This window comes from Anthonomus grandis, chromosome 9 (genome assembly GCF_022605725.1).
Source record: "Anthonomus grandis grandis chromosome 9, icAntGran1.3, whole genome shotgun sequence".
In the NCBI taxonomy this organism is placed as follows: domain Eukaryota; kingdom Metazoa; phylum Arthropoda; class Insecta; order Coleoptera; family Curculionidae; genus Anthonomus; species Anthonomus grandis.
In genome coordinates this window covers 13,676,817-13,703,787 of record NC_065554.1, presented here as the reverse complement: position 1 = coordinate 13,703,787, position 26,971 = coordinate 13,676,817, and the positions used below count along the sequence as shown (strand labels likewise).

Genomic DNA, 26,971 nt, shown 5'->3' with positions numbered 1-26,971 from the left:
CCTAAAATATGAACCGAAAAAAAATTAAATCGACGGATCCGAGCGATTTAAAAAGCAATTTAAGATATTGGATTTATTCGATCACCCTGTAGATACCCTCATAATTAAACGTGCCCAGAGAGAACGTGTGGTTATTTTATTTCAAGCGTTAATCTAAATCCACAGGGTATTTCTTAACGTATACGCATAAACTTGGGAAATTATTGCTAATGATAAATAATTACTAATAGTGAAAAAAATTTAAGTAAAATATTTTTAGTTTCTGAGATAATTCTTTTTTCAAGTCCGGATGATGTTTATTATGTTTAGTGGTACCTACTTTGCTATCAGTTGATACAGTTGTGGTCGTATTTCGTTTTTTATTAAAATTATGCCGCATAATTGTTCAAATGAGGAACTAATGGACATGTTACTGGCATACGGGAAATTAAGACAAAACAGTGTGGCTGCAGCTAATCTTTATGCACAAAGGTTTCCTCATAGGTATCATCACAGATGTAAATAGCTCCGCACGTGCGGAGCTATTTACATCTGTGGTATCATCCGTCGCGTAAAGCTTTTTTGCGTGTGGTTCAGCGGGGTAGAGAAACTGGACATTTGCGGCCGAGGCCAGGGCAACATGGTGGAGCCATTAGACCTAGGCGCATTTTAAATCTGGAGAATTTGATTTTAGATATCATCAAAGAGCATCCTGACATAAGCACTAGAACAATTGCAACACAATTTGGATTATCACCAGTCACAGTTTGGCGAATTTTAAAGCATGAATTACTGTATCCATTTCACGTCCAAAGGGTACAAGCTTTACTTCCAAGGGATCATGCGCCTCGAGTAAACTTTTACGAGTGGTTGTTACATCAGCAGCAGTTAAACCCAAACTCTACCAGGAACATTTTACGTGTGGTTATTTTATTTCAAGCGTTAATCTAAATCCACAGGGTATTTCTTAACGTATACGCATAAACTTGGGAAATTATTGCTAATGATAAATAATTACTAATAGTGAAAAAAATTTAAGTAAAATATTTTTAGTTTCTGAGATAATTCTTTTTTCAAGTCCGGATGATGTTTATTATGTTTAGTGGTACCTACTTTGCTATCAGTTGATACAGTTGTGGTCGTATTTCGTTTTTTATTAAAATTATGCCGCATAATTGTTCAAATAAGGAACTAATGGACATGTTACTGGCATACGGGAAATTAAGACAAAACAGTGTGGCTGCAGCTAATCTTTATGCACAAAGGTTTCCTCATAGGTATCATCACAGATGTAAATAGCTCCGCACGTGCGGAGCTATTTACATCTGTGGTATCATCCGTCGCGTAAAGCTTTTTTGCGTGTGGTTCAGCGGGGTAGAGAAACTGGACATTTGCGGCCGAGGCCAGGGCAACATGGTGGAGCCATTAGACCTAGGCGCATTTTAAATCTGGAGAATTTGATTTTAGATATCATCAAAGAGCATCCTGACATAAGCACTAGAACAATTGCAACACAATTTGGATTATCACCAGTCACAGTTTGGCGAATTTTAAAGCATGAATTACTGTATCCATTTCACGTCCAAAGGGTACAAGCTTTACTTCCAAGGGATCATGCGCCTCGAGTAAACTTTTACGAGTGGTTGTTACATCAGCAGCAGTTAAACCCAAACTCTACCAGGAACATTTTAGCTACGGATGAAGCAATTATCACACGCAATGGTATTCACAATTTTCGCAACATGCATTTTTGGGCAGTTGAAAATTCGCATGCCATTCGGCGAACAAACTTTCAAAAACGATTTTCAGTAAATGTGTGGGCTGGAATTGTAAACGGAATACTTATTGGCCCTTTCATTTTGGATAATTGTTTAACTGGTGCTCTTTATTTACAATTCTTGCGACAAAATTTGCCGGTACTCCTTGAAGAAGTCCCTCTTCACATTAGGCAGAATTTGTGGTTTCTTCACGATGGTGCTCCACCACATTTTGCGCGACCAGTGCGACGGCATTTGGATCAAATGTGCCCCGAACGATGGATAGGCCGAGGTGGTCCAATTGGATGGCCTCCTCGATCACCCGACCTTAATCCGCTTGACTTTTATTCTTGGGGCCACCTAAAATCTCTGGTGTATGTAACCGAAGTTGACAATGAACAAGCATTAAGAAATCGGCTATTTGCTGCCGCCGAGGAAATTCGACTACAACCTGGATTAGCTGCTGTCTGCAACTCTTGGATTAGGCGTGCTCAATTATGTATTGAAAGTCATAGAAATAACTTCGAACAGTTACTATAATAGTTAAATAAACATTTATCTTGGAGAATTTACGTTTTTTTTAAATTTTAATTAATAAGTCGTTTATCTCCGTAACTAAAACTATTTTACTAAATTTTTTTTTCACTATTAGTCATTATTTGCCGTCAGCAATAATTTCTCAATTATTTTATGCATATAGGTTAAGAAACACGCTGTATAATATTTCAGTTTTTATGATCTTATATTCATTTAGTACCTGTAATAGTATTTTGTACTTGTTAGGGTTTTACACAGCTGCTTTATATTTGGTGTTACTTTGAATATAACTATAGAAATTTGAAAAACAGTTATTATGCAATAATAATAAGTAATTAATGTAACGAAAGACTCAAAAAGTGCTGTGTATCGTATGCATCGATTCTTATACATTTTTCTAAGTTGGATGCCATAATATTATAAACTGATCATTAGTCAATTGATCCCTTATTTGTTCTACTCTTTGCAATTGGTCTTTACCATGATCTGAAAAATAAATTGATGCTATATTTTTTTCAATACTGTGTGTGTATATATACAACTATCATGAACTAAATTTATCCCATATTTTAGGATTTAACCCTTTATGCCTTTTTTGTGCATTAAATTAAATGAAATTCGTGAAGTCATATCAATATGTATCCACATTACGTACATCCATAGCTATTTTTCCGTAATTTTGGTTATTATTAGTTATGGGTTATTAGGGTTTTCATATATATCTCACTGATCTTTAATTTGTCATCCTTAGCAATCCCTTAAAAAAATCCTTGGCTTTTATGGTCCGAGTATAAAAAAAGGCTCATTTCTTTTAACTATTTTTCTCATTAGCCATTCGGTAATTCCCACTCTCCATTTGTGAAATCATAAATTCTTATACTAATATTTAGTTAAGAAATAATTTACCGCATACCTTATATATATTCCATTTAAGGTAATATTTACCTTAGCCTGTTTATCTATGATTCATAAAAGGAAATGAGCTTATCAGATTAAAGCAAACATTAGAAACGTATCCGGTTAATTTATAATAATTATAACATAAATTTTTAAAATGATACAAGTGCATATATTAACTAACTACAATTATTTATTGGTAATATAATCTCAATAGAGATATTTATTGTAACTTAATATACATATATTTTTTTTATTTACAAAATTGCATAGAAATAAAAGGATTATACTATACTTATCATCAATTTCTGATGCCAAATCTTGTCATGTAGACAAAGATTTATAAAGTAGCTATAATTTAGGAAAATTATATTCGAACGTTAAATTATTTTGTTTCAAATAAACTTTTAGTTTTGATCTTAAAATTTAAAAAAATAAATAAACAAAAGTAATCGCCAATTTGTACCCGAAATATGTTTTACCTCCAATATATCCTTGAAAAGTGCATCTTTAATTTTATTCATTTGGGGCTGTCTTCTCGACTTTTGAATATTCTCTTTGGTTCTTCCTATTTCTTCCTATCTTACTGAAAGTTGTTGAAATGTAGAAAGCCTTAAGCACATTTTAAGTTAAATAAAAGCTACTTTAAGTGTACCACAGGGGGGACTTATTCTAACTTAACTACTATAAACTCAAAAAATCTTAAATACAAAGTTGTATTTAAGATTGATATGGAATTCTATAACAGAATTGACACTATGAAGTGAGTACTGCCCCAATAAACACCCGTTTTTTAATTCAGTTAAATAACGATGCAAAATAAATAATTTTTATTTATTTTACGACTTTTATTTTATTATGTAGTCTCCTAGTATGTAAACTCGTTGACACTACCAAATTAAAAATGAGTTTAAACTCATTTGAATTCAGTTTAAAAATCTGGTAGTAACATTGGATAGCTTAAGGCAGCCACACACATACAGTTTTTCCTCAAGGTTTGGACTGCGCAGTTCAAGCCTTGAGTTTTTCCTCAACGTTTGTGGTGAAAACCTTGAGGCTGCCGACGGACTGTACAGTCCACAAAATCCTGATCGAAAAACCATCGTGAATAACTGCGCAGACTTGTCTGAACAGGCCAAACTCGGCATGTGTGGTAGTATCGTAGGGTAATTTATCAGTATATGATTAGTTTTTGCTAGATTAATCCCGTGCGTGATTACAAAACTATGAGCCGTCAATTTGTAGAAGATTTTATTAAAATATATGAAAGCGAGTTTTGCCCTTGGCAAACAAAGTGCAAGGAATACCACGACAGAAATAAAAAAAAATGCGGGATATGCAAGATTGGCAGAGAAATTAAAAGAGATTGAGCCGAATGCTACAAAAGATGCTGTGATCAAAAAAATAAATAACCTGAGAAGTGCCTATAGAAAGAAAAATAAAAAACTTAAAGACTCTTTGAAGTCAGAAGCGTCAAGTGACGACGTATACAAGCCGAAGCTGTGGTACTTTCGGATGTTAAGGTAAGCTTTTTCTGCATTAGTATTACTATTATTTAGCTCGCTACCGACCGACATAGTTTCTCTGGTTAAATGCTTACTAAATTGTATTTTTATTTAGTTTCCTAGGTGATCAAGATATTGCTCGAACTAACCGCTCAAAGTTAGACAGCGATAATGATGATATCAACGATGATATTAACACCCAGGTAAGTTTTTCAAAAAAAGGGTTCATAAATCAGGGTCATATTTTGAGAATCATATATTACTGACTTTAAGGTGTGATGTTCACAATATCGAAATATTTATATACCTACATTCTATCAAAAAAATCTATATGTCTTTCGATAGAATACTTATAGGTAAGTAGGTATTTCGATATTGTGTACATCACCCTACTTTATACAGCACAATGCAATTAATAATGGCATCTAACTAAATAACACACAACACATACCTATAGAGTTTTAAATGAAATTCAGTTGCCACGGTACTTGGCCTTCATTAGCAAAATAGTTCATAAAATCTTCTCTCACTTTTTTTGCCGCACGAGCCATGCCTCCTGGATTGTTTAGGTTTAAGCCATGTACATATACATTATTTGCCTCATATCCTGAAGTTGTTGTACCTTCATGTGCATTTTCGCTGTCGAAACATTCCGAAGGGGCATAACAGCTGGATCGAGTTTTCATTAAATAACTGTGCAGGACACATCAGGCCATTACCACATCTTCAATGTTTTTGGGTTTCACATTGATTGCCGTGTGATATTTTCGGAATCTTGCAACCAAAATTCCAAATAAACTTTCGACAATGCGTCTCGCTCGCGACAAGCGATAGTTATATATTCTCCGAGCCTGTGAAATAAGGTCAGCTTGCCTAAAAGGTTTCATCATATCTTTTCTCAAAGGAAAAGCATCATCCGCTATAAACACATATGGTGTAGTTGTATTTGAGTTCCTAATTATACCTGCTGGAGGTATAGGAAGACGATTATTGAAAAGTTTTTCGAATAATTTGGTATTCTTCAAAACACCGCCATCTGAAATCCTACCGTTAGTACCAAAGTCACACAATATGAATCGATAATTAGCGTCAGCTATGGCGAGTACAACCATGCTATGCCTTCCTTTGTAGTTACAGAATTCGGAGCCACTGCCAGCAGGCGGTATAATAGTTATATATTCCCATCCATAGCTCCAACGCAGTGTGAAAAATTCCATTTTATTTCGAAATCATTTGCAATATTTTTCCACTCTTCTTCAGTCTGAGGGAACTGAAACAATAAAAACAAACTATATAATGTATGGAACAGTATTATCTTTATAATATGTTAACCATACCTCGCAACTATGTTAACCATAGTTGCGAGGTGGTACTTTTTGAGACAAAAATAACGGCAATTATTTAAGGTCCCAATAATTGAGGAGATATGCATGCGTATTTCCATTAAACTGACGAAAAACAGTGTACGATTGTTAAACGTGTTTCCTTAATTGTTTCAGAAACATTTAGATGAATTATCGCAAAACGAATCATCCCAAAACAGTGAAACCCAAAGTACTTCTGCTAATTATGAAGAAACATCATCTGAACCAGTCGCAGGAAGTTCTGCACCGACACCTCGCTCTCAGTTATGAATGAAAGGAAGGGTTCAAACATCACAACAACAAGTTTTGGAAAATGAGATATTGCAATCGGTAAAAGATCACTTCAAAAGGCCACCACTTGACGAAGACCGGTTCGACGATATTGTAAAGGCCATTGCTATAAAATTCCGAGGGCTTCCAAAACGGCAAATGCTCATAGCTGAAAAAATAGTGAATGATACTTTTTTTCAAGCCGAAATGGGTCAGTTAACTGTGACGCATTAACTTGTTGATGAGGCTACAAATATACCAATTCGACGTCAATTTGACTGCTACGATCGTCCAGATACTATGTTAAGAAAGTCCGTTAAGTTATTCGAGTTCGCCCAGCCCCGACCTAGGACGTGTACAAAATAACCAGCGTCAATCATCAGGCATAAATAATAATTTATCAGAAGACCATCAAAGCGTAGGATCATTTTTCTCGAATTTTGCGGAGAACATTAATAATTGAAACGATTGTAAAAAAAACATAGCTATTAAATAAGTTTAATGTTGACAAATTAAAGCTTTATAATATGTAAAATATAGTTATTTCTTACCTTTAAGAAATCCCTGTGGAGGGCTTGATATATAGCTCTGCACGTTTCTGGAAATATGTAACCAAGTGCTTGAGGAAAAATTATTGTTGCATACTTGAGGTCTTCGTACGTTCTGCCAGTAGCCAAAAACCTCAAGGTCGCTGTAAGCCTTTCATGGGGGGAAATGGCTCGTCGCATTACTGTATCTTTTTTGTTAATCAAAGGGGTAACCAATGATAATAAATTTAAATAGCTTTGCTCGTCCATTCTCAAATAATTGTGCCAACCTTTAGGACAAACCTTTAACGCGGAAAGGAGATTTATATGGGAGTATTTGTTTCTCTTCATTAACCATCCTTTTGCCCAGACACTTCTTTGATTATGCTTTTTTTCACAAGTTTTGGCCCACTTTTTCACCATAAGCCAACCAATAAACGCCAGAGCATCATCGTTGGTAGATGCCATAGTTGCCGAAATGAACTGACGTAAAATTTCAGTCCGTGTGTATGAGGCATCCGCATTTAAAGGCAATCCTTAAGACCAAACTGCACAGTTTTGCCTTAAGGAAAAACTGTATGTGTGTGGCTTTCTTAAGGGACCTAAGGCTTGCAATATTCTTTCTAAGTAAAGTCTCAATTTTTCTGATTCTTTTGATTTAAATGTAAAAGAGACAAATTTTGGTTTATCTCATGGTTTTTTCTAAAGGGTTTTACATAAGAAGTTGATAGGAAAAAAGACGTTCAGAATATTTGCAATTATTATGTAAATATAAATATTGCGTTATGTAAATATTGAGTCGACTTAAATTTTGCAACTTTTGAAACTCTTCGTGCGCGCAAGTTTGAAACAAGATGACAAATCTTACACAATACAAATTTAGCACAACTCTGTTCATAATCTCAATGACATACTGAAATGTAGGTTTACCGAAATTAAGAGACAGTGTGCAAATAAATACAATTATTAGCATTTTTTAAAATTCATCTTTCATGCACTTATTTATAGCTTATTCTACATAATCATCGTCAGGATTTTCTGCTGTTTTTTCTCTAGTATTTAATTGTCTTAAGCCTTTTAATTTTCTGCTTTCTTTCTCTTTTAGTGTTCTATTTTTTTTAGCTTAAGAAGTTTCTTAGGAAATTAGTTTTTTAATTTTTTGCTCAAAAATCATCAACAAGGCTTAAATCCGATGATTCAGCTGACCATATATATCTAAAAGCTATTGCCTTTAATTTTAAATACCTTATGCAATTGAAGAGTACTAATTTTAATTTACTTTTCATATTCTGTGAAAAATCGGTAATCGTAAAAACCAATTAATCTGGCGGTAGTTGACTATAGCCGGTTATGAGTACTTATATTGTCAATTATTATTACACATCACACGTTTTCCCAAAATCAAATTGCAGTTTTCTGAACTGGGGCTTTCTCGTTTAAATTATAAGAACTGCACCTTAGCATGGTTTTATAGGGGTTCTTTTAAAACGATTCTTAGTAAGCAATTTTAGTGAGTATATTCATATAAAATTAGGGTATTATTGCATAAAATATACTGCTTAAAAAAGTTGTTTTTGAAAATATTAGGATACCATAAAATCATTAATTCTGCTCATTAAATAAGAACATTGGGACACTATAGGCAATATAAGTGATTTCAATGATTCTAATAGCAACTCAACAAATATCTTTGATAAAAATTTTTCAAACCCTTAGTTTTTTATGTCAAGCTTGCATGCCAAATTAGAAGTGTGACGTTGCAAATCTGGACTTCAACGTCACTTCTATTCAACATACTCGGTGATTAAAAACAGCCAGTAAATTATAAAAATGAAGAGAACTATTGGTAAAAAGAAAACTCATAAGGGTTGTAGAAATAATATTTCATTATTATTTTTGAAATAGTGGCTATTTGTAAATATTTTGGAACATATGGAGTTTGACTTTTTGAAATTACTGTAGCTTATAGCGTGAGGACCAAGATAATTTCTATATACCTAAAATTGCCTGGAGTAGTCAAATTTATGGGATTTGAGCTGAAAGTAACAATTTGATAAGAAATGACTATATATCGGTATTTTTTTTATTAAACCTTCTGGATCTGAATGAGTATGGGACTACACAGTGTCCCAAAATCAAAATGCAAATAAAGTCTGTCTTTATTGTATTTTGAAGTACTTATAGACATCGTATCAGTCGCTAGTCAATAAATGCTAGTCGAATAGTTAATTACATGATCTAATTAACACCTATTCAATATAATATTTGAATTATCGTAAATTTATTTTACTTTTTTTAAGCAGTATAAACGGTCGTACATATCAGACAATACCACTTGTGCAAACGCCCGGCTTATCTTATCAAGGAATCGACCATCTTTATAAATAAACTGGTGTAATTTTTATTAGTTAGTAAACTGACTTTGATAGAATCACACTAAAATTTACTACCACTTGTATCACCAGCCTTTTCAAATTTCCACTTTCTCGAATATAAGATAATGTCGTTGCCAAGTGAATCTCTTCACAATAGTGAAACTATGTTAAACCAGTGTTGTGCCAATAACTTATTATCAACGTCTGCAGAAGAAACCAAAGAATCCCAATCAGAACAAAATGTTAAATCAGAATCATGTAGATCTGAGTTGGAAATACCAGGTTTGATAAAACATGAAGAAAATAAGTCTAATAAAGATCAATCTATGTCCAACCCAGTGCTAGAAGTAGAAGCATTGCACTCTATTCAAAATGATGATAACGCTACTGAAGAAATCGTTCAGTTATCTAAAGCTACAAGTGAAATTGATGGTTCGAAATCTACCAGTAATGAATTGTTGGCAGAAAAACAAGAAGTTTTTCCTCCCAAATTACCCCCAAAATTTAAAAAAAGGGCTCGGATGGTAAGACCTCTTCCTCAGTCAGAGCCTGATCAGTATATTGTGGACGCACCAGACTTATATGGAATTGGACCTGATGGATCAGCAATGAGCGTATTTAATAAACTAGAAATTAAGGACTAAAAGGGAAATAGATTTCGTGGTTTAAAGAAACTATAAAATTAATGTGTTTTAGGAGATAAATTTAACTGTTTATCTCGTAAAGATTAACAATATTACGCGGTGAAAGTATAATAAAATTTTATTTTATTGATAGTATAATACACGTGATATTTTTGGTTGGCGCCAAATATTGTTGATATATTTTGGAAAGTGATGAAGCACCTTAAATAGGATTAATAGTTTAATTGATTAATTCTCAGATATAATATCTCTCTAATATTGTAAGCTAGAAACTGGAATTAAAAATAAATTAAGTAAAATAAATATTTGTTTTCTTTGACCTTCTATAATATAAAGAACTGAAAGATATTAAGATTTAGTTCTGATTAAAATTATATTTTGACCAATAGCACGAAGTTAATCAAAGCAGATCAATTGTAATATCTATTCACCTACTAATACTTCTTATTGGGTGATTTTTCAAAGGCATTTTATAGAATTTAATTCACTTATATCTGAAATAGGTAGGTGATATGGTAGTAAGGACTGTTATTAAGGTCTGTCAAGTTACGTTATCTCTGACTTATGTAAACTCCAGAATTACGACAAAAAGCTCTTATATAACGAGATAACTCTTAAATATTTTAACCATACCATTCGTAAGAAAATTTATGACATTAAATATCTCACTTGCAATAGTAGTGTGTGATCACGATTCAACAGTTTTTGATGAGTCAGCTATTTAATGGAGACCTTATTTTGGCATTATTTTTCTTTTTAGATTAATGAGTGACTATTATCATTATTCTCTTTTTATGCAGGTTATAATTTTTAGTATCTTGTATCGAAGCTTAATGTTTTAAATTCCATTTTGGTCATCATGTTAACTATAATATTTATTTCTCTCTTATTAGAACTTTAATCATTATAACCTTGATATTTTTGGTAAGAGTGCAATGCATTTTATCAATATCAAATTATTTGACCTAAATACAGCAGATAATAGAAATAAATCAATTGTGGTAGCTTTCACACAGCAACGTGAAATTTTGCAAAAAAATTGCTATGAACACATTATTAGTCAAATTACAGGTGGATGACCAACTCTCTTTCAATTCAAGAAGTATTTAGGCTAGGTCGACTCATTCAGACTTGTATATGCATTTTATTTTTGAGGATAGAAAGAGCCTTTCAGGTCCACTCGGTATATATACATTTTTATAAACTCTTTGATCTGGTTAATCTTGTGATACTTTATAAGATTGATACCTTGGGTATTATGAATCCTTTTCTTTTTAGTTATATGGGTCTATTACACGAAGATCACAATGATCATTAAAAGTCCTATATTTAAAGGTATTGAGGTTTGTCTAAAAAATCCAAAAGCTCTTCATGTGGTCCTATGTTATTTTGTTTATTTTTGTTCTGAAACATAAAGACTCTACTGCATCTGATTTAATCTGATTATTAGAATCAGATGCAGTAGAGCCTTAATGTTTGCAAATAATGTAAATATTTTTTTATTAATATTAGGACTATGTTGAATGCCATTGTCCTTCAGAAGGATTAATTTTTTTTGAATGGCGTGTCGATAAATAACTTTGAATACAAGCAAATGTAATAAGATTAAATTTACAAGAAGAAACCCTATTAAACCCTTTAAATACATAATTGACAACACACCTCTTAATGTAAAATCTTGAGATTTCAGATCTTGGAATCCTACATTCTACAGTCATATTCTCCAGTCACATTCATCAACTTACATCTAGAATTATGAAGATCTTTAGTTTTGTTTACAGATCCTCTACTGACTTTTTAATATCCACTTTTAAGACTATTTTTTTCTTGTTTGACTCAGTCTGTTCTATTGTTGGGACTCCTTTACATGTATGTTATGTGAAATAGCTTGAAGGAGTTCAGGACGTTTTTTTTTTAATGTGAGTTGATAAAAAGCTGTTTAGGCTAATAATAATAATAATTTTAGGAAACAGGAATAGTTTTAATTGATATGAATTTTCTTTATAGGATAATCAATGCTATTATTTACTATTTCCAGCTATTGGCTTTGGTTAGGTTGAGGATCTTTTTCGGAAATAGACAGTTCGATACTCGCTTTGTCCCTTTCTATAAGATTAATTAATTATTGCAATATTAAGCCTATTTCTCGATTAGTTTGTAAGAGTAACACGTTAGGCCAAGAAATCAAATTTTCTAACGATTTTCTGTGAAATTAAGTATTTTAACATTAAATAAAAACGACTCTTAAGATTCGCTTGATTCCAATTTTACGTTATATTATAATTATGATTGTTTCTTACTGTAGTACATATTTTAAAATTGTTTATTATTTTCAACTAAATATTACTTGCAAATTTTTTTATTTTGTACGTGTTTGGAAAATTGGTTTTTCTGTAAAAAAGTATTTATAATAAAACAATTCAATCATGCTAAGTAAAATATAATACTGTCATAAGGTCCACTATTGACATAATACACTTTGAATATTTAATTTCACATTCGCCTTGAGTTTTTCCATAGTCTTCGGCTTTTAACAATTTTTGAGTTAAGGTCTTGAATTTTGAGTTTTCTAAAGCTCTGTTTGTTTCATTTAAATTAAGTTCCAGTGATGGTCTAAAAAATAAAAAAAAAATAACAAATATAAAAGATGCTCAAAAATAATAATAATACCGTCTATTTAGCATAATAGCTACATACAAAAAACTGGTATCAAAAAAAATATATAAAATATACAAACCGCAAAATATATAAAGGAGAAAAATTACAAAAACCTTCAGAAGCACGAAAAACTAAACATTAAAAAGTGATAAAAACTAACCTAGATTAAAAATGGTAAAGATAAAAAAGTTTAAAATTATATAAATACAATAAAATTTTAAAATTTTACATATACAATGGCTACAAAATATTACAACAAAACTGACGAAGACAAGAATAAAATAAATTTCACAATATTTCAACATTTATTTAAAACAAAATCCTCTCAAGTGCCGCTTGAGCTGTTTCAAATTATCACAACTTTTGATGTCATTGGGTAGCTTATTAACTCAATTAAGCCCTTGAATAAAACAGTATTGAGCATTTGACTAGTTCGACATCTATCTACCAGAATAAAATCTGTACGATTTCTTGTACTGCATTCATGTACATCTGCGAACACTATTAATTTTTGACAAATATATTCGGGTAGTAGACGTTTCTTTATTTTAAAGATAAACAAGTACACATTAAACAAAATTCTTTGTTTTACAGATAACATATTTAGGACATTTAACATACACGCAACAAGAGTATAACGATCACATTTCAACACTAATCTCATAGCTCTGTTTTGTATTATTTCCAGTTGGTCCACTTTATACTCGTACTGAGGCAAACCAAACAGCAGTGCAGAACAGAACTGTAAATATGGAAGTGCAAGGGCGTTGTATAGCTGTAATTTTGTTTGCATAGACAAATTTTGTACAGGTTCAGTGTCAGAAACAGTGGCGGCTCGTCGTAAAAATTTTAGGGTGTTCTGCAATTATTATTAGCAAAAAAAAACTGAATTATATTTATACTCGTATATTAATTATATTTCACCTACTACCTATTTTTTATAAATTAAGTCTATTCTTAGTTCTTTCCTGGTGGCAAACTTTGTTATAACTTTTTCATTAAAATTGTTAATTTTAGAGATAAACTTTTTTTCAATAGATAGCATGGAAAGTGCTGTTAAACGATCTTCGGTCATTGAATTTCTAAGAAATGTTTAACTCTTTTTAATATTGAAAAACATCTCTTCGCCTCTGATGTCGTCATCGAAGTAGTTACCACAATTTCCAATAATTTTTTTGTCTCCTTCAACGTATCTCCTAGATTGTTGGTTACTAAAAATTTCAGAAGAGGTAGTGCGCCATTTAATGTCCTGCAATCATTTCTTGAATATAGAACAGATAGTTCAGTTCGTAAACGTTCTTTATCAAGCATGGGATAAAAGGTACATACGGAAGTGAGCTTATCTTCAGGAAATTTGCCACAATATTCTCCAAAGCATTCGGAAAAGAAAAATGATGCAACTACTAGATGTTCTATAAATTGAAATCTATCTTTTGCGCAATTCATAATAATATCACAAACTTCTAAATCAGAAATCCGGTGATCAAATTGGCTGTTATTTGGGCGTTTTCGTTTGTTTTCTGGTGGCTCATCGCTAATTATATTTGTTGCCTCACTAATAATGTTATCAATATTATTTCGAACTTGAATGATACTGCGTTCAAAATTTTCAACAGCGTTTCTTACTAGAGTAGGTTCGATTTTTCATTGTTGTAATTGATTAAATAGGATATCTACGTGGGGCATTACATGATGGAAAAAAGTCAGCCAAAAATTGAAAATAGGATCATTCAATGCACGCCGAATAGAAGCGGCCGCACTACAAACTGTGTTATTGGAAAATTTATCTTCTATTTCATGCATACAATCAATGAGAGAGGCTCTATTTTCATACACAACATTAATGGTTCGTATATTAAAATTCCATCGGGTGTTAGAGCCATGAGGGATTCTTTTGTTCATAATTTTATTCAATACTTCTACTTGTTGTGGTGAATTATTAAAAAATCCCGGAATGTCTTGTAAATTTCCAAAAAATACACGTACTTGCCTATTTGCTGAAGTAGCTTTAGACATAATCAAGTTTAACTGGTGGGCGTAGCAGTGTACATAGTGAGCAAAAGGATACTTTTTTTATTAATGCTTGAACGTCTGCAGTGTGGCCACTCATCACTGCTGCCCCATCGTGGCTTTGGGCAATCAGTTTGTTGGGTGAATTTGGAATTAAAGGCTCAATAACAGTTAGAATTGCTTTACTAAGTGTTTCTGCATCTCATTTTTTAGGAATTAAGTAGTTCCAAAATCGTTCAATGGGTTCACCATCGCAAACATATCTAAAAATAACAACCATTTGAGACTTTGCAGCAACGTCCGTTGTTTCATCCGCCATGATTGCCAGAAATGGCGAATGATTAATTTCTTCAATTATTTGTTCATGACAGACTTCAAACATACACTGTAATAAATCATTCTGTATTTCTTCGGAGGTGCCTTTAAATACGGAAGAATTCTTTAGATGATCACTTAGATTTGCGTCTAATCCAGCAGAAAAGTTGATCAACCCACGAAATATCCCCGGATTCTCAGAAATATCACTTTCGTCATATCCCCGAAGAGCCAGTTCAAATGCTCCACAAAATTTAAAACAATTTATAATTTTTGATAAAATGTATCTATTTTTTGAGATATTTTTATTATGTTTTTGTATATTTAACCAATACGCAGAATCTAATTGTGTCATTATATTAGTTGATCCTAATAATGCTAATTCCATACAATTATGAAGATGGCTTTTAGAGTTTTCATGCCTTTTTATTTTCAAACTCAAGTTCTAGATCAGTGATCCCTATTTCCGTCCAAGCTTTATCGGCACCAAAAAGTAGGCAGGGCAAACAGTATAAAGAATTCTTTTTGTTACAGCCACAAATCCATTAATTTTTTAAATAAATGTCTTTATTAACGTGTCGTATAATGTCTAAATTTACGCGTATATATTTTTCCTCTACTTACACCAGCTTTTTCAATAATAATGTGGTTTGCGTTTTGTTTAATTGATAAAATAGGTGTAAAAATATGCGGGACGGAGATTTTTTCTTTTTTTTTTGGGTTTTGGTTTATAGATCATATTTTTAATAGATTATTTAATTTTCTTTGGAGCTCTGCAGCACTGCAGCACTGCAGCACACATAAACCAGCCGCCACTGGTCAGAAATCCTACTTCTTTCGAATATTTTCATATAATATAATCTGCATGGGCATGGAATTTTAGGTTAGCATTAAAATCACTCCCAGATACTTAATCTCTTTTTCATAAGATATTTTTTCCCCATTCGCAATAATCCGCACATTATTCATGTCAGCTCGACCAGTTTTTGATTTCTTTGCAAAGACGCAAAGTTTAGACTTGTTTGTATTTAAGCTTAATTTATTTATATAGAGTCATTCGAATAAATTACAAAGGTCGCCGTTCATGTCTGCCTGCATCTCATGTAGGTTCTTTCCTACTACTTACAACATAGTGTCATCTGCAAATAAACCTATTTTACACTTTTTTATTGCACGTACCATATCGTTAATATAAAAGATGAACAATAGTGGACCTAAGACCGTTCCCTGGGGAACACCATATGAAACAATAAGAATTTCTGACATAAAATTTTTATATTTTACTCGTTCAATCCTATTACACAAATAGGATTTTAACCAGTTTTAAACACTCCCCCTAATTCCTAAACGTTTCAACTGGTTAATCAAAAAATCTCTATCTATAGTTTTAAAGACTCTTATGAAATCTAGGAGTACCGCAAAACCCAAAAAAAGAAATAATAATTGAATATTATATTAAACTCCGTTATAGTGCAAAGGATGTGTAATGCTTCTAAAGCCAATAAACTTGTTTATAATAAAACTAAAACTCAGATTGCTGACTTTATCAGCAAAAATTGAATTTTTGGAAAAAAATAATCAATTAACCTTTTTAGTTTATTAAGTAGCAATATTCTAAAAATTATTAATTACAATATTTTCTAATAATGCTCTTTTTGTGGGTTGAATGGCTTGTGCTTAAGTTAGCTTTATTGGTGATCTAGAATAGCTTTAAGCTAAGATATTACCTTTTTCTTCATTTTTTATTTTTTATTGTATCCGCTATTTTTAATGTGCGATCAATTAGCGGATATCCGGTATTGTTGTTAATGTTTGAATTAAGCACATTGAGAGAATACATTACCAGAACCACCAGAAGATTATAATGAATATACCTTTAAGAGAATAAATATTTATTTATTCTCTAAAAAATTAGGATCTCTCCAACATATGTATTAACTTTTTTGGTATTAATGAGCTAATAGGTAGGTACAATATTAATGACATCAACTATCTTTTTTTTTTCTAAAAAAATTTTTGCTATTTTATGTTTGGAGCATTTTTAGATTCTTTTTCGATAACTTTGGGTTGGTTTAATATTATATTGGTGTTGTACAGGTATTGTAGCTTGTATTATAAATTACAATTAAACTGGTTTAAGTTCTGTCGTTTTTTTAGATAAAGCTATTTATTAAATTCTACTTAATACTCAAGCTTTGGTAGAAATCAAACATAGAAAAATATATTTTTTTAAATTTACTTACGTAAATAAAAAATGTACAATTTTCTCTAGAACTGAGTCCTCTTTTTCGTACATTGGAATTTCAGCAACTTCACATACTGATCTAAGAACACAATTTTCTCCATGTAGACCAAAACTAAAAAAATATAATTAGTGCTATGATAATGCATGGTTGAGCAAATGGTAAGGTCTTATAGTAATTGCTTAAGCTTTGCTAAAGAAAAAACACCCTAAAAAGTCTTAAATAAGGGCTGTGACAATCAAAGACACTTACCAGCTGTAAAACTCGACTGGTATCGATAGTAGTATTAAAAATATTAATAATATAGATATTAAAAATTGAAATTGTGTGTGAATCTAAAGTTCAATTAGTTGTCAACGATTAAATTAAAGACACAGCATATTTTTGTAATAGCCATATAGTTACCAGCAACCTATTTATTCGATCGAACCCGTTGTAGAGGTTTAAAATCACTATAAATCAATTAAAATATTTATATTTATAGTTTATAGTAAACACCCACAATTTTTTTAATGTTAAATTTAAATATTTCACAGGCGGCCGACGGTAGCTTTATGCACAAATTTTTTAATAGACTTCAACAACAACTTGAAACAACTCAAGTTTCACGGCATCTAAGTGATTTTTGAGTGTTACACGCCTCTTGCTCAAAACTTTTTATTGTTTCAAGATTTTTTTAATAAAAAAAAAACAAATGAATAAAGCAGCAATTTGAACTCAGTAACTCTGCGTAAGCTAATTCTTTGGATGAACTGAGTAGTCCAAATACCATCCATTCTTACCAGTCCCAAGCCCGGATTAAGGAGGGTTAAGCATGGGGCTATCTTGTAAAAAATGTACTATGAAAACCAATGCTTTGACGATGACTTTGTAACAAGGATATGAGTATTGGAACCCTGAATGTACTAAGCTGATACAGGCCAGGAGCAGCGTAAAAAATAACAAAACAGCTATAGGAAATCGGTATGGATATCGTGACAATACAGGAGATCTAGTTAACGGACTCCAAAAGATCGGAAAATCTTTTGTATTTTATAGCGGAAGTTGGAACTAATGCCACGACTTTAGAACTGGTTTTATTGTACGAGAGGAACTGGTAAGATCTATTAATGAGTGCATTTTTCAAATCAAATTTTCAGGCAAGTGGTATAACTATTCGATGTTATCTATACATGTCCTAACTGAAGAAAAAGATGACATAAGTAAGAAAGCCTTCTATGATGAATTGGAAAGAATTTCATACAGAATACCCATGGTGATAATATAGTATAGAAAAAGAGGAGACCTTTAGACCAGTACTTTAAATAATCATACAATTATTAATGATTTATAATACTGTAACATACTTATCTAACATCATGGCCAAATATTCATAAAATTTAATCCTCGCTAAATCTACTCCTAATCCACCAGATCTCACAGCTACTGTAGTTGGGTAAAAATTACTAATGTTATAAGGCAAATTGTATTGCGCCTGAAAACACCAGGATATGTTGATTGATCTTCTTGGTAAAATTACAGGAACTGTTAAGCCATAAGTAAACTAAAAATATAACAAGCCTTAAATCAAGTTTATAATATTACTTATTGAGTAGCGATTTTAAATATATGTATTAGATTATTTAATTTTTTTTTGGTATATGCTTACCTGAAAAATAGTATTTCTGGGAAATAGCAAATAATAGGATCTCTTTGATATACCATGCTTCTCGCTACTATATACGTTAAAAATATTACACAGTGTTAAGATTAATATAATATTAAATAACTTCATTTTTTCTTATTAAAATAATAATCTAGTTCAAGCTTTTAAGACTATAGCAAAAATAAGATCGTGCGTACGCTGTCACTGAATGTAGATTACGTCTGAAATTAGATGAGCGGATTACTTTATGCTTGAGCACGCTTAAGCAAACAAAATGGCTTATAAAATCTACGATTTATATACATTTTGTGCATGCCTTGACTTCGAAAGGGGAAACACTTTTATAATGGTTTTCTAAATAAAATATATTTGTTAAAAAATTACGGACACAATGTGTTGTATTTACTCTTCATGGTTTATCTACAACTAGTTTATTATTTTCATATTTTAACTCGATTTGACAACAGACAGAATATACAGTGTGTGTCAGCCAAATGGAATAAATTAGCTAATAAATAGATGGGAGCGTGTTGGAAAAAACGCTCGAACACGTCGATTGGTTTTTATAGTAGCGCATTTTTTTCCATAAAAACTTTTTATACAGGGAGTATCAGATAACGGTGGCCAATACCAACTTGCTTAGTTTAAACATAACACCCTGTACATTAATTAATTTTTAGATTCCTCAGATCATTTTAGACATATTTTGTATACAATGTCCTATACCTATCTTTGACTATTTCAGAAATATTAAGTAAAATTCAAAAACTAACATTTAGAAAAGAAAATTATTTATTTGCCGAAAATTGTTACAACATATTCAAAAACTTATACATAATACAAATCTAAACAATAATGTATGAGATGTTCAAAATGCTCGCCACAAACGTCTTGAAAGAAATTTCTATTTACGGGTAGGGTCTACCCGTAAATAGAAATTTCTTCTAACGTTACTCAACATCTCAGGTGTGATCGATCTAATTGCCAGGGTTATTCGTCTTCGTAAGTCAGCTAAGTCAGTGGGTTTAGTTTTGTATACAATAGTTTTCACATATCTCCATAAGAAAAAGTCTAATGGCGTCAGATCGGGAGACCGTGCTGGCCATTCCATCGATCCTTGCCTCCCTATCCATCGACCTGGAAATATTTGGTTGAGGTACTGCCGGACATTTATTTGGTAGTGGGGTGGTGCTTCATCTTGTTAAACCCATATCATATTCGCTGGAACTTGTGGGTTTCCTGGATCAGGATAATTGTTTTTAGTTTTTTAGACTTAGTTGAATATAGATTAAAATAAAACTCCTTTTTTATACCAACGTTTCGGCCTACATTAGTCAGTTAAAATTCATTAATAACAAACTTATAGTATCTAATACTAGTTATATTAAACATTACCATTTAATACTATACACAAATGTAATATTTACTTTAAAATATTTGTGTGAATTAGAGAACGAAACGTTATGTTTTGGTTTACAATATCTTAACACCTAAACGGTTTCAGAACTACGGTATGAAAAATTACTCACTTAATTTAGATACCTGTAATCTTACACAGGAATCCTATGGAGACTTATCATACATATATCTAATGGCTCTTTTTTGCAAAATAAACAGAGGGTTAACAAGCCCTTGACTCCCAAAGATAAATCGATTTTGCAGCTTCCAATCTCAGTTCATTTGAAACCACTCTAACAGCATAACATCCTATTTCCGTCTTAAATATTCAAGATCTATAATAATACCAAGCTATATTTTGAACAAGTATGAATGAAATTAAGAAAATGCTTATTTACTCGTGCTTCAGAAAATAATATTGTATCGATAGTGTCAACGCCGCAAGTACCAGCTATTCTTCATTCCGGAATGACGCAAGTGGGCACACCCACGACATTTCTGGAGACACATGGAGGGTCAGAGAATCTTCCGGAATAGTGATCTGCCGAGTATATAAGGAGCCGCGTCGCCGCTGGAGGCTTGTTGACAGTTTAGTTCAGTTCGGAATATTGGCGTGATATATTAATCAGACAGAAATATTAGTAAGTAACTACGATGTAAATAAATATTTCTAGTAGTTTTAAGTGAACGTGTTTAGTAGTGTAAGCGTGCAAAGAAATAAGTTGACTATTGTGCATCGTGTGTTTTAAGTCACACCGTCAACGAATGGGTAAATAAGATCAAACCTCGATATCAACTACTATAGACCAATTTCCCTGATACTAATATTTCAATTTTTTTTTGCGGAACTAATAAATATAACAATTGTAAAATTCCTTGATAAAAATTAACATTACATCCAAAAAACAATTTGGCTTTCGACATGGAAAATCGACAGCGGATGCAATAATTACTTTGTGTGAGGAAATGTACGATGCAGTTGATCAGTCAATCAATATTTGTTAAGCTTAAAGAAGCGTTGGACACAGTGTGTCATAAAAAATAAAACTGGAATAGAATGGTTTTAAGGCATTTCTTTGAATTTGCTTAAAAGTTGTCTGGAAAACCAACGTCAATATGTGGAAGTCGACGGCACCAGGAGCAGTCGAAGAGATGCTATTTCAAACAGCTTTCGCATCTCTTTTACGCTGTTCCAATCATACCTGACTTATAGCCTCTTAAGTTGGCTGTTTACTTTAACTAAAAAATTTGCAAAATGCTATTAGATCCTTTTTTTGATAAAGACAAACTGTTTTATACTGAATTTTTTTTTAAGCAAACATAACCCTACTATTTCAAATTACTTCAATTCATAGAATAAAGATAAATAACTTTTTAGACAATCTGTCAAAATTTATTTGATTTTTTTTTGACTGCAGTTTTACGATTTCGCTTATAAAGCATTGAATAATTAGTTTCTGCCTTACCAGTATTTGGATTTATCCTGAATACTTTTTGAAAGTTCATTTTTTTAAAATGATTTAATTTATTGGATTTTTTTTCAAGAAATGTTTGATGGTTCTTGTATGATGTATTTTTTTCGATGTTTATTTTATATTTGTTACTTCGTGAGTTATTTTCCAAATATGCTATTATTTTTAATTTGATAAAATACGTAAAACCTGCTCCACTAAATTTAAAGTGGACATAAATGTTTAGCATGTCCAAGCGTTACAGTTACTAAAATGTTATTTCATGATTGTTTGTTCTATAAATTTTTAAGTTCAGTTCCCGTCGACTATTCAGTATTTATCAAATAGTCAAAATGTAATTAATACTATTGAGTATTGCCCGATCATAATGGGTTTAACCAGTGATTTCTCTTTATAAATTCCTAACAAAGAAATATTTTAATTAAATATGTTTACCACAAGTCTTTTGGTCACGCCGTAAGAAAAGACAAATGGTCTTTTTAAATATCTAAGAAAAAATAAATATTAAGTTAATAATTTTTTTGGGATTTTTCACTTGACCCCTGCATAAGTTCTGTTGTACTAATAAACAATTAATGACGAATAATGAAATAATAGTCGATTGTTAATACTATTTTGTCGTAGCAAAAAATCCTGGCTTTTAAGTTATATCCTGGTTTAACATTGATATATAGTTGTCGTCAACGATAATCTATTTTGCGGTTTATTTTATCATCTAAGGTGCAGCTGGCTGAGCTTTTAAGCGGCACCTTTAACAAATATAGAGCAAAATAGAATATTGGTGCAGGCAACTTTATTAACCCATTTTATATTACTCCAAAAGATTGTAGCTTAACAATTTACTCCTTGGTGAATAAAATAATGTTTATTATTCTTACGACTATACTCCAAGTGTAATCGATTATATTTCCAGAGCATTAAATGTAAACAAATGATGTCTTAAAAAGCCAATAAACTCCTTCGTAATAAAATCAATTGAGATGCTTCAAAATGTAAAAATATAATTTTTAGAAAAAATTAACAATTTACCTTATTAATTTATTAAACATTAAGTCATGAGCATTAAATATTTTTATTATCATATTTTAACTTAAATTGTATTTTTTAAAAGCACTTTTTGTGGGTTTAATGGTTTTTGCTGAACTGAGCTTAACCCACATATAACCCTGAAACTTTTTTGATTAAATACATAATTTTTTGGCAAATTATTTTTAAGTAGAATAGTATAATTTTTAGATAAGCATTATATAGGGCGTCCTTTTAAATGAGCGGTAGGTTCATATACTACTTTTTGTAAATAACAACCTTCAAAAAATATAAACTTTATTTTCAAGAAAACAGTATATTACGATTAAGTTAATAATTTACAAAACGACAGCGTCATTAGTTTTGGATATATAAAACTTAATGATCATTCTGATCATAGCGAGGAAATGCATGCACATTTCTAAGGGTTTTAAGGGTTCTCTTTTAACATTTCCACTTCGCCTATATATTTCCAACAACTCTGATGTTACTGGCAATCGACAATCTAAGTGATCCATTTTGCCGTTACCATCTTTCCACACAACCCATATGTTTGTCGCAGAATTTTAGCAGATTAGGTTGATTAGGCTACATGGATATATTTTTTTCTGTTTGAAAATATCTTTTTACTTTATTTAGCGGAAGCACTGAGAGAACTAGTGTCACCACATTACTGAAACTTAAAAAAACTTCATATAAGTCATGACATTACGTGACATCATTGCAGTAAATATTAGTCATATTAAATTCTATTACATAATATTGCATCACTACCATTTTAATATGCGCATCACTGCTGTTTTGCCAAAATATTTTTTTCGAGGTAATGGTAAATACTCAGTAAGTAACAGAACATTAATGAAGCAATAGATTTCACTCAGCACTATATTTCCTGCACAGTTATACTGAGTTAAATACAGAATTTGGTTTATGATATTTAGATCGTAATATGAACGTACTTGTAAGTCAAAGATTGTTACGAATAACCTCAACTGTTTACCATTTTGGAAAAGTGGATCATTCCAAATCCTCATCTTGCTAGTCAAACATTTTTATTAGTTTTGGTTTTCGCTCTACAAAGACCTAAAGAGGTTTTCCATTTTCGGCATCACTATCCCAATCTTCTATCTGTTTTATATATCTCCGCTTTCCCTCTCAGCTGAGTCCCTGGCAGGTTATTTATATCCACTCCCTTTTTATCCCCTAAATATACTCCAGTGTCATGCCATCGTTGGCATTTTCAGGCGAGAAAATTGGTAAAATTTCTGGAACATCAGCATCTTTGTCTTGCTCAATGAGTTCAAGTAATTTAGCCAAAAGAGGCTTTTTCCAATAACTAAAAAACAAAATAAATAATAATAACAAGTATTATATAAACCAACCGTCCTTTCAAAAGGACTGCGTACCTTTAACCACATACTAAATAAAAAATTACAAAAAAGTAAGATTTTGTATTTAAATTGCGAAAAAAAAAATTTACTATATAAATAATGTATAAAAACTTAAAAATTATATTTAATGCCACGGGTAACACCAAATCCTCACGTTACCTTCAATTATCCATTGCAAGTTGCTATGAAATAACACCAAAAAGAGTAAGAGAGTCAGTTCCTAACTAAAGCAATTGCTAATGCCGCCTCGCTGGGACGCTGGCTGTTTCGGAATAGTACAGGTTACAAAACACAAAAATATAGAGAAGTGATGGGTGCATACAAACTGATAGAAATTCCTCTGACAAATTAGCTAGCGTCCTCTCGCTTGGCAACGGAAACTATTTTAACTAACTTGGCAGTTTGACGTGCCTAATTGGACCAATCAAAATGGTAGAAAGGCGTGGTCAAATTAAGGCGGGAAATCAAATTTCATTTAATCCGATAATCCTATTATTTCGATGGTTTGGTTCCAAATAAAATACAAAAAAAATCAATCGTAAATCTATATCTATCTATTTTATGAGTGTGTGTGATGGTGCTAAAGCGATTTTAGAGTTTTGTTTGTCAATATCAATTATTATTAACGTAATAATGTTATTTTTACAATACGTAGGTACAACAGTACAACTACCTTTTCCTAAGAAATTAAAATTTTTGTTAAAAGATATTGTTTTTTAGAGTTGTAATTATAAAAATGTCTTTTTAGAAAATCTTAATCAAATACTGATACTGATACTGATACACCACTCTGATTCAAATACAGTTTTGCTGAAGAACCCGAATCCACCAGCCAATCAGTTAACGGTAAATAAAATCAGTAATAATATGAGAATTATCTTTATAAATAATAGTAATATTGTTTTTTAATATTTCTTATTCTTCATTAATTTAGTTTATTCTATTATTATTCTTATTTATGATTTTTTAGCAGAACTTGACGAAGAACGTTTTGGTTCAGATGACTCCATTAAAGATGCAGACAATCTTCCAAGTGACCAATCAGGTAAGTTAATAAGAACAGTAATGACTCTTGGTGTTAATTATAATTTTTTTAGATGATGGTGGCTTAGACAATCACGTAGTACTTAGAAATACTAATCAAATACCAAAAGATACGTCAGTTGAGCCAAAAAATAAAAAGAAAAGATGTCCCACTTTTTGGAAAAAAAATGTTCGCAGAGACAATAAGAATTCGGGGCTTTCATATATAAACTCAAAACGAAATCACGTTCCAGGCAGGTTCTTAGGTGAACCATGCAACTATTCAGGTAGGAATAAGATTGATACTTCTTTAAACGTAGATCATAATTTTTTTTTTCAATTTAGGATTAAATGCAAAACTCGTATTAGCCAGGAAGAAAGGAAAAATATTTTTACATCATTTTGGAATCTTGCAAATGTTGATAGGCAACGAGATTTCCTAAATAATTTGGTAGAGGTTATCGATTGTAAAAGAAGAACAACTAGCACTAACAACTTAAGAAGATCCAAATCTATGAAATTTTATCTGTGCATTACGGATTCTAGAATAAATGTATATAGAACAATGCTACTTAATACCCTTGGTGTTAAAAAGAGATGTCTGAATTTTGCCATTAAAAAACTTGTCCCAAATAGTAACACCACAGAAAAAGATAAGAGAGGCGGTTATGGTACCTCTAAAATATCAGAAGATGCAGTAAATTTTTTAAAACAACATATTCAGAAATTTCCTACAGTCTCTTCTCATTACTGCAGAAAAGACTCAAAAAAATGTACTTGGATCCAAAATTGAACCTAAACCAGATGCACAGGTTATACCAAGAAGTGCCAAAGAAAATATGGAATGTTTAAAGGAGTCATTCTATCGCCATATTTTTCTATTTATCATTCCATAAGCCTCGAAAGGATTAATGTCCAACATGTACAGCGTATGAATCTGCTAACACGGAAATCAGAGTAAATTTGCTGCAAAACTATGAAGATCACATTAAAAATAAAGAAAGAGCCAGACAGGAAAAAAATTTGGATAAGGATGCAGCAAAGGAAAATCCTAAAGAAATACATTCCCCCAACTTTGATTTGCAACAAATATTGTATGTGCCAACAGATCCCACTAACCCCATTCTTTTTTACAAGACGAAGTTAGTCACATAGAATTTCACTATTTTTAACTATGGAGATAATTCTGGAAAATGCTACATGTGGTCTGAAGTAGAAGGTTCACGTGGCCCATGCAATATAGCATCTTGTTTATTCCACCACCTCAAAAGTCTTTCTACATCCACTCAAAATGTAAGGCTCTTTAGTGACACAAGTGGAGGCCAAAATAAAAATCAATTTGTTGCCGCTATGTTTATTTATGCCTTACAAGTTTTACCGATAGAGGTCATTGACCAAAAATTCCTGGTTTCAGGACACAGCCAAATGGAATGCGATTCAATGCACGCAAGAATTGAAATTGCATCCAAAAATGTCCCAGTTTATTTGCCGCATGAATGGGTAACCATTGCTCGAAATGCAAAAAAAAATGACCCTAAGTACGAAGTTTTTCATAAAAAAGGCATAGCTTTTGTTGACTGGAAAACCCTGGCAAAGCTAATTATGATCAACCGAAACAAGGATCAAAATGGGAATGTGGTTAATTGGCATCATATAAAGTGGATTAGGTATGAAAAGGCATTCCCTTTTACAATGAAAATTAAAACAGATTTTGATGAAGATTTTCACATTATAATGATTCTTCCACACAGAAGAAGACGAGTGACAGTTGCTTCCATGGAAAAATGTCTCAAACCCTTACACGAGGAAATTGGTGGTTCCAGATGTAAATGACCTTGAGGGCGAAGACTTTTTTTTACAATAATGTTATTAATAATTATTTTTATTTTTCATTATTATGTTTAGAATTAGTTCTTTAAGTCTATAGCTTTTCGC

At 31.7% G+C, this 26,971-nt stretch overlaps 1 protein-coding gene across 1 annotated transcript; it reads right to left on the bottom strand.

The window, feature by feature from the left end:
• Positions 1-12,279: 12,279 nt before the first annotated feature.
• LOC126740579 (uncharacterized) lies at positions 12,280-18,958 on the bottom strand. Its single transcript, XM_050446659.1, has 4 exons — positions 18,730-18,958; positions 18,428-18,624; positions 17,082-17,195; positions 12,280-12,468 (listed from the first exon to the last, which is right to left on the bottom strand). Exons 1-4 carry the CDS (start codon positions 18,853-18,855, stop codon positions 12,285-12,287), a joined length of 621 nt encoding a protein of 206 aa, XP_050302616.1. The 5' UTR covers positions 18,856-18,958; the 3' UTR covers positions 12,280-12,284.
• Between the last annotated feature and the right edge of the window lie 8,013 nt (positions 18,959-26,971).

Bases quoted from the DNA above. Each gene is read 5' to 3' on its own strand.
- LOC126740579 (XM_050446659.1), bottom strand. From the start codon at position 18,855: ATGAAGTTATTTAATATTATATTAATCTTAACACTGTGTAATATTTTT. The intron at 18,625-18,729 runs GTAAGCATATAC...TTATATTTTTAG, and splicing joins CCAGAAATACTATTTTTCAG to TTTACTTATGGCTTAACAGT. The intron at 17,196-18,427 runs GTATGTTACAGT...ATATTTTTTTAG, and splicing joins TTGGCCATGATGTTAGATAA to TTTTGGTCTACATGGAGAAA.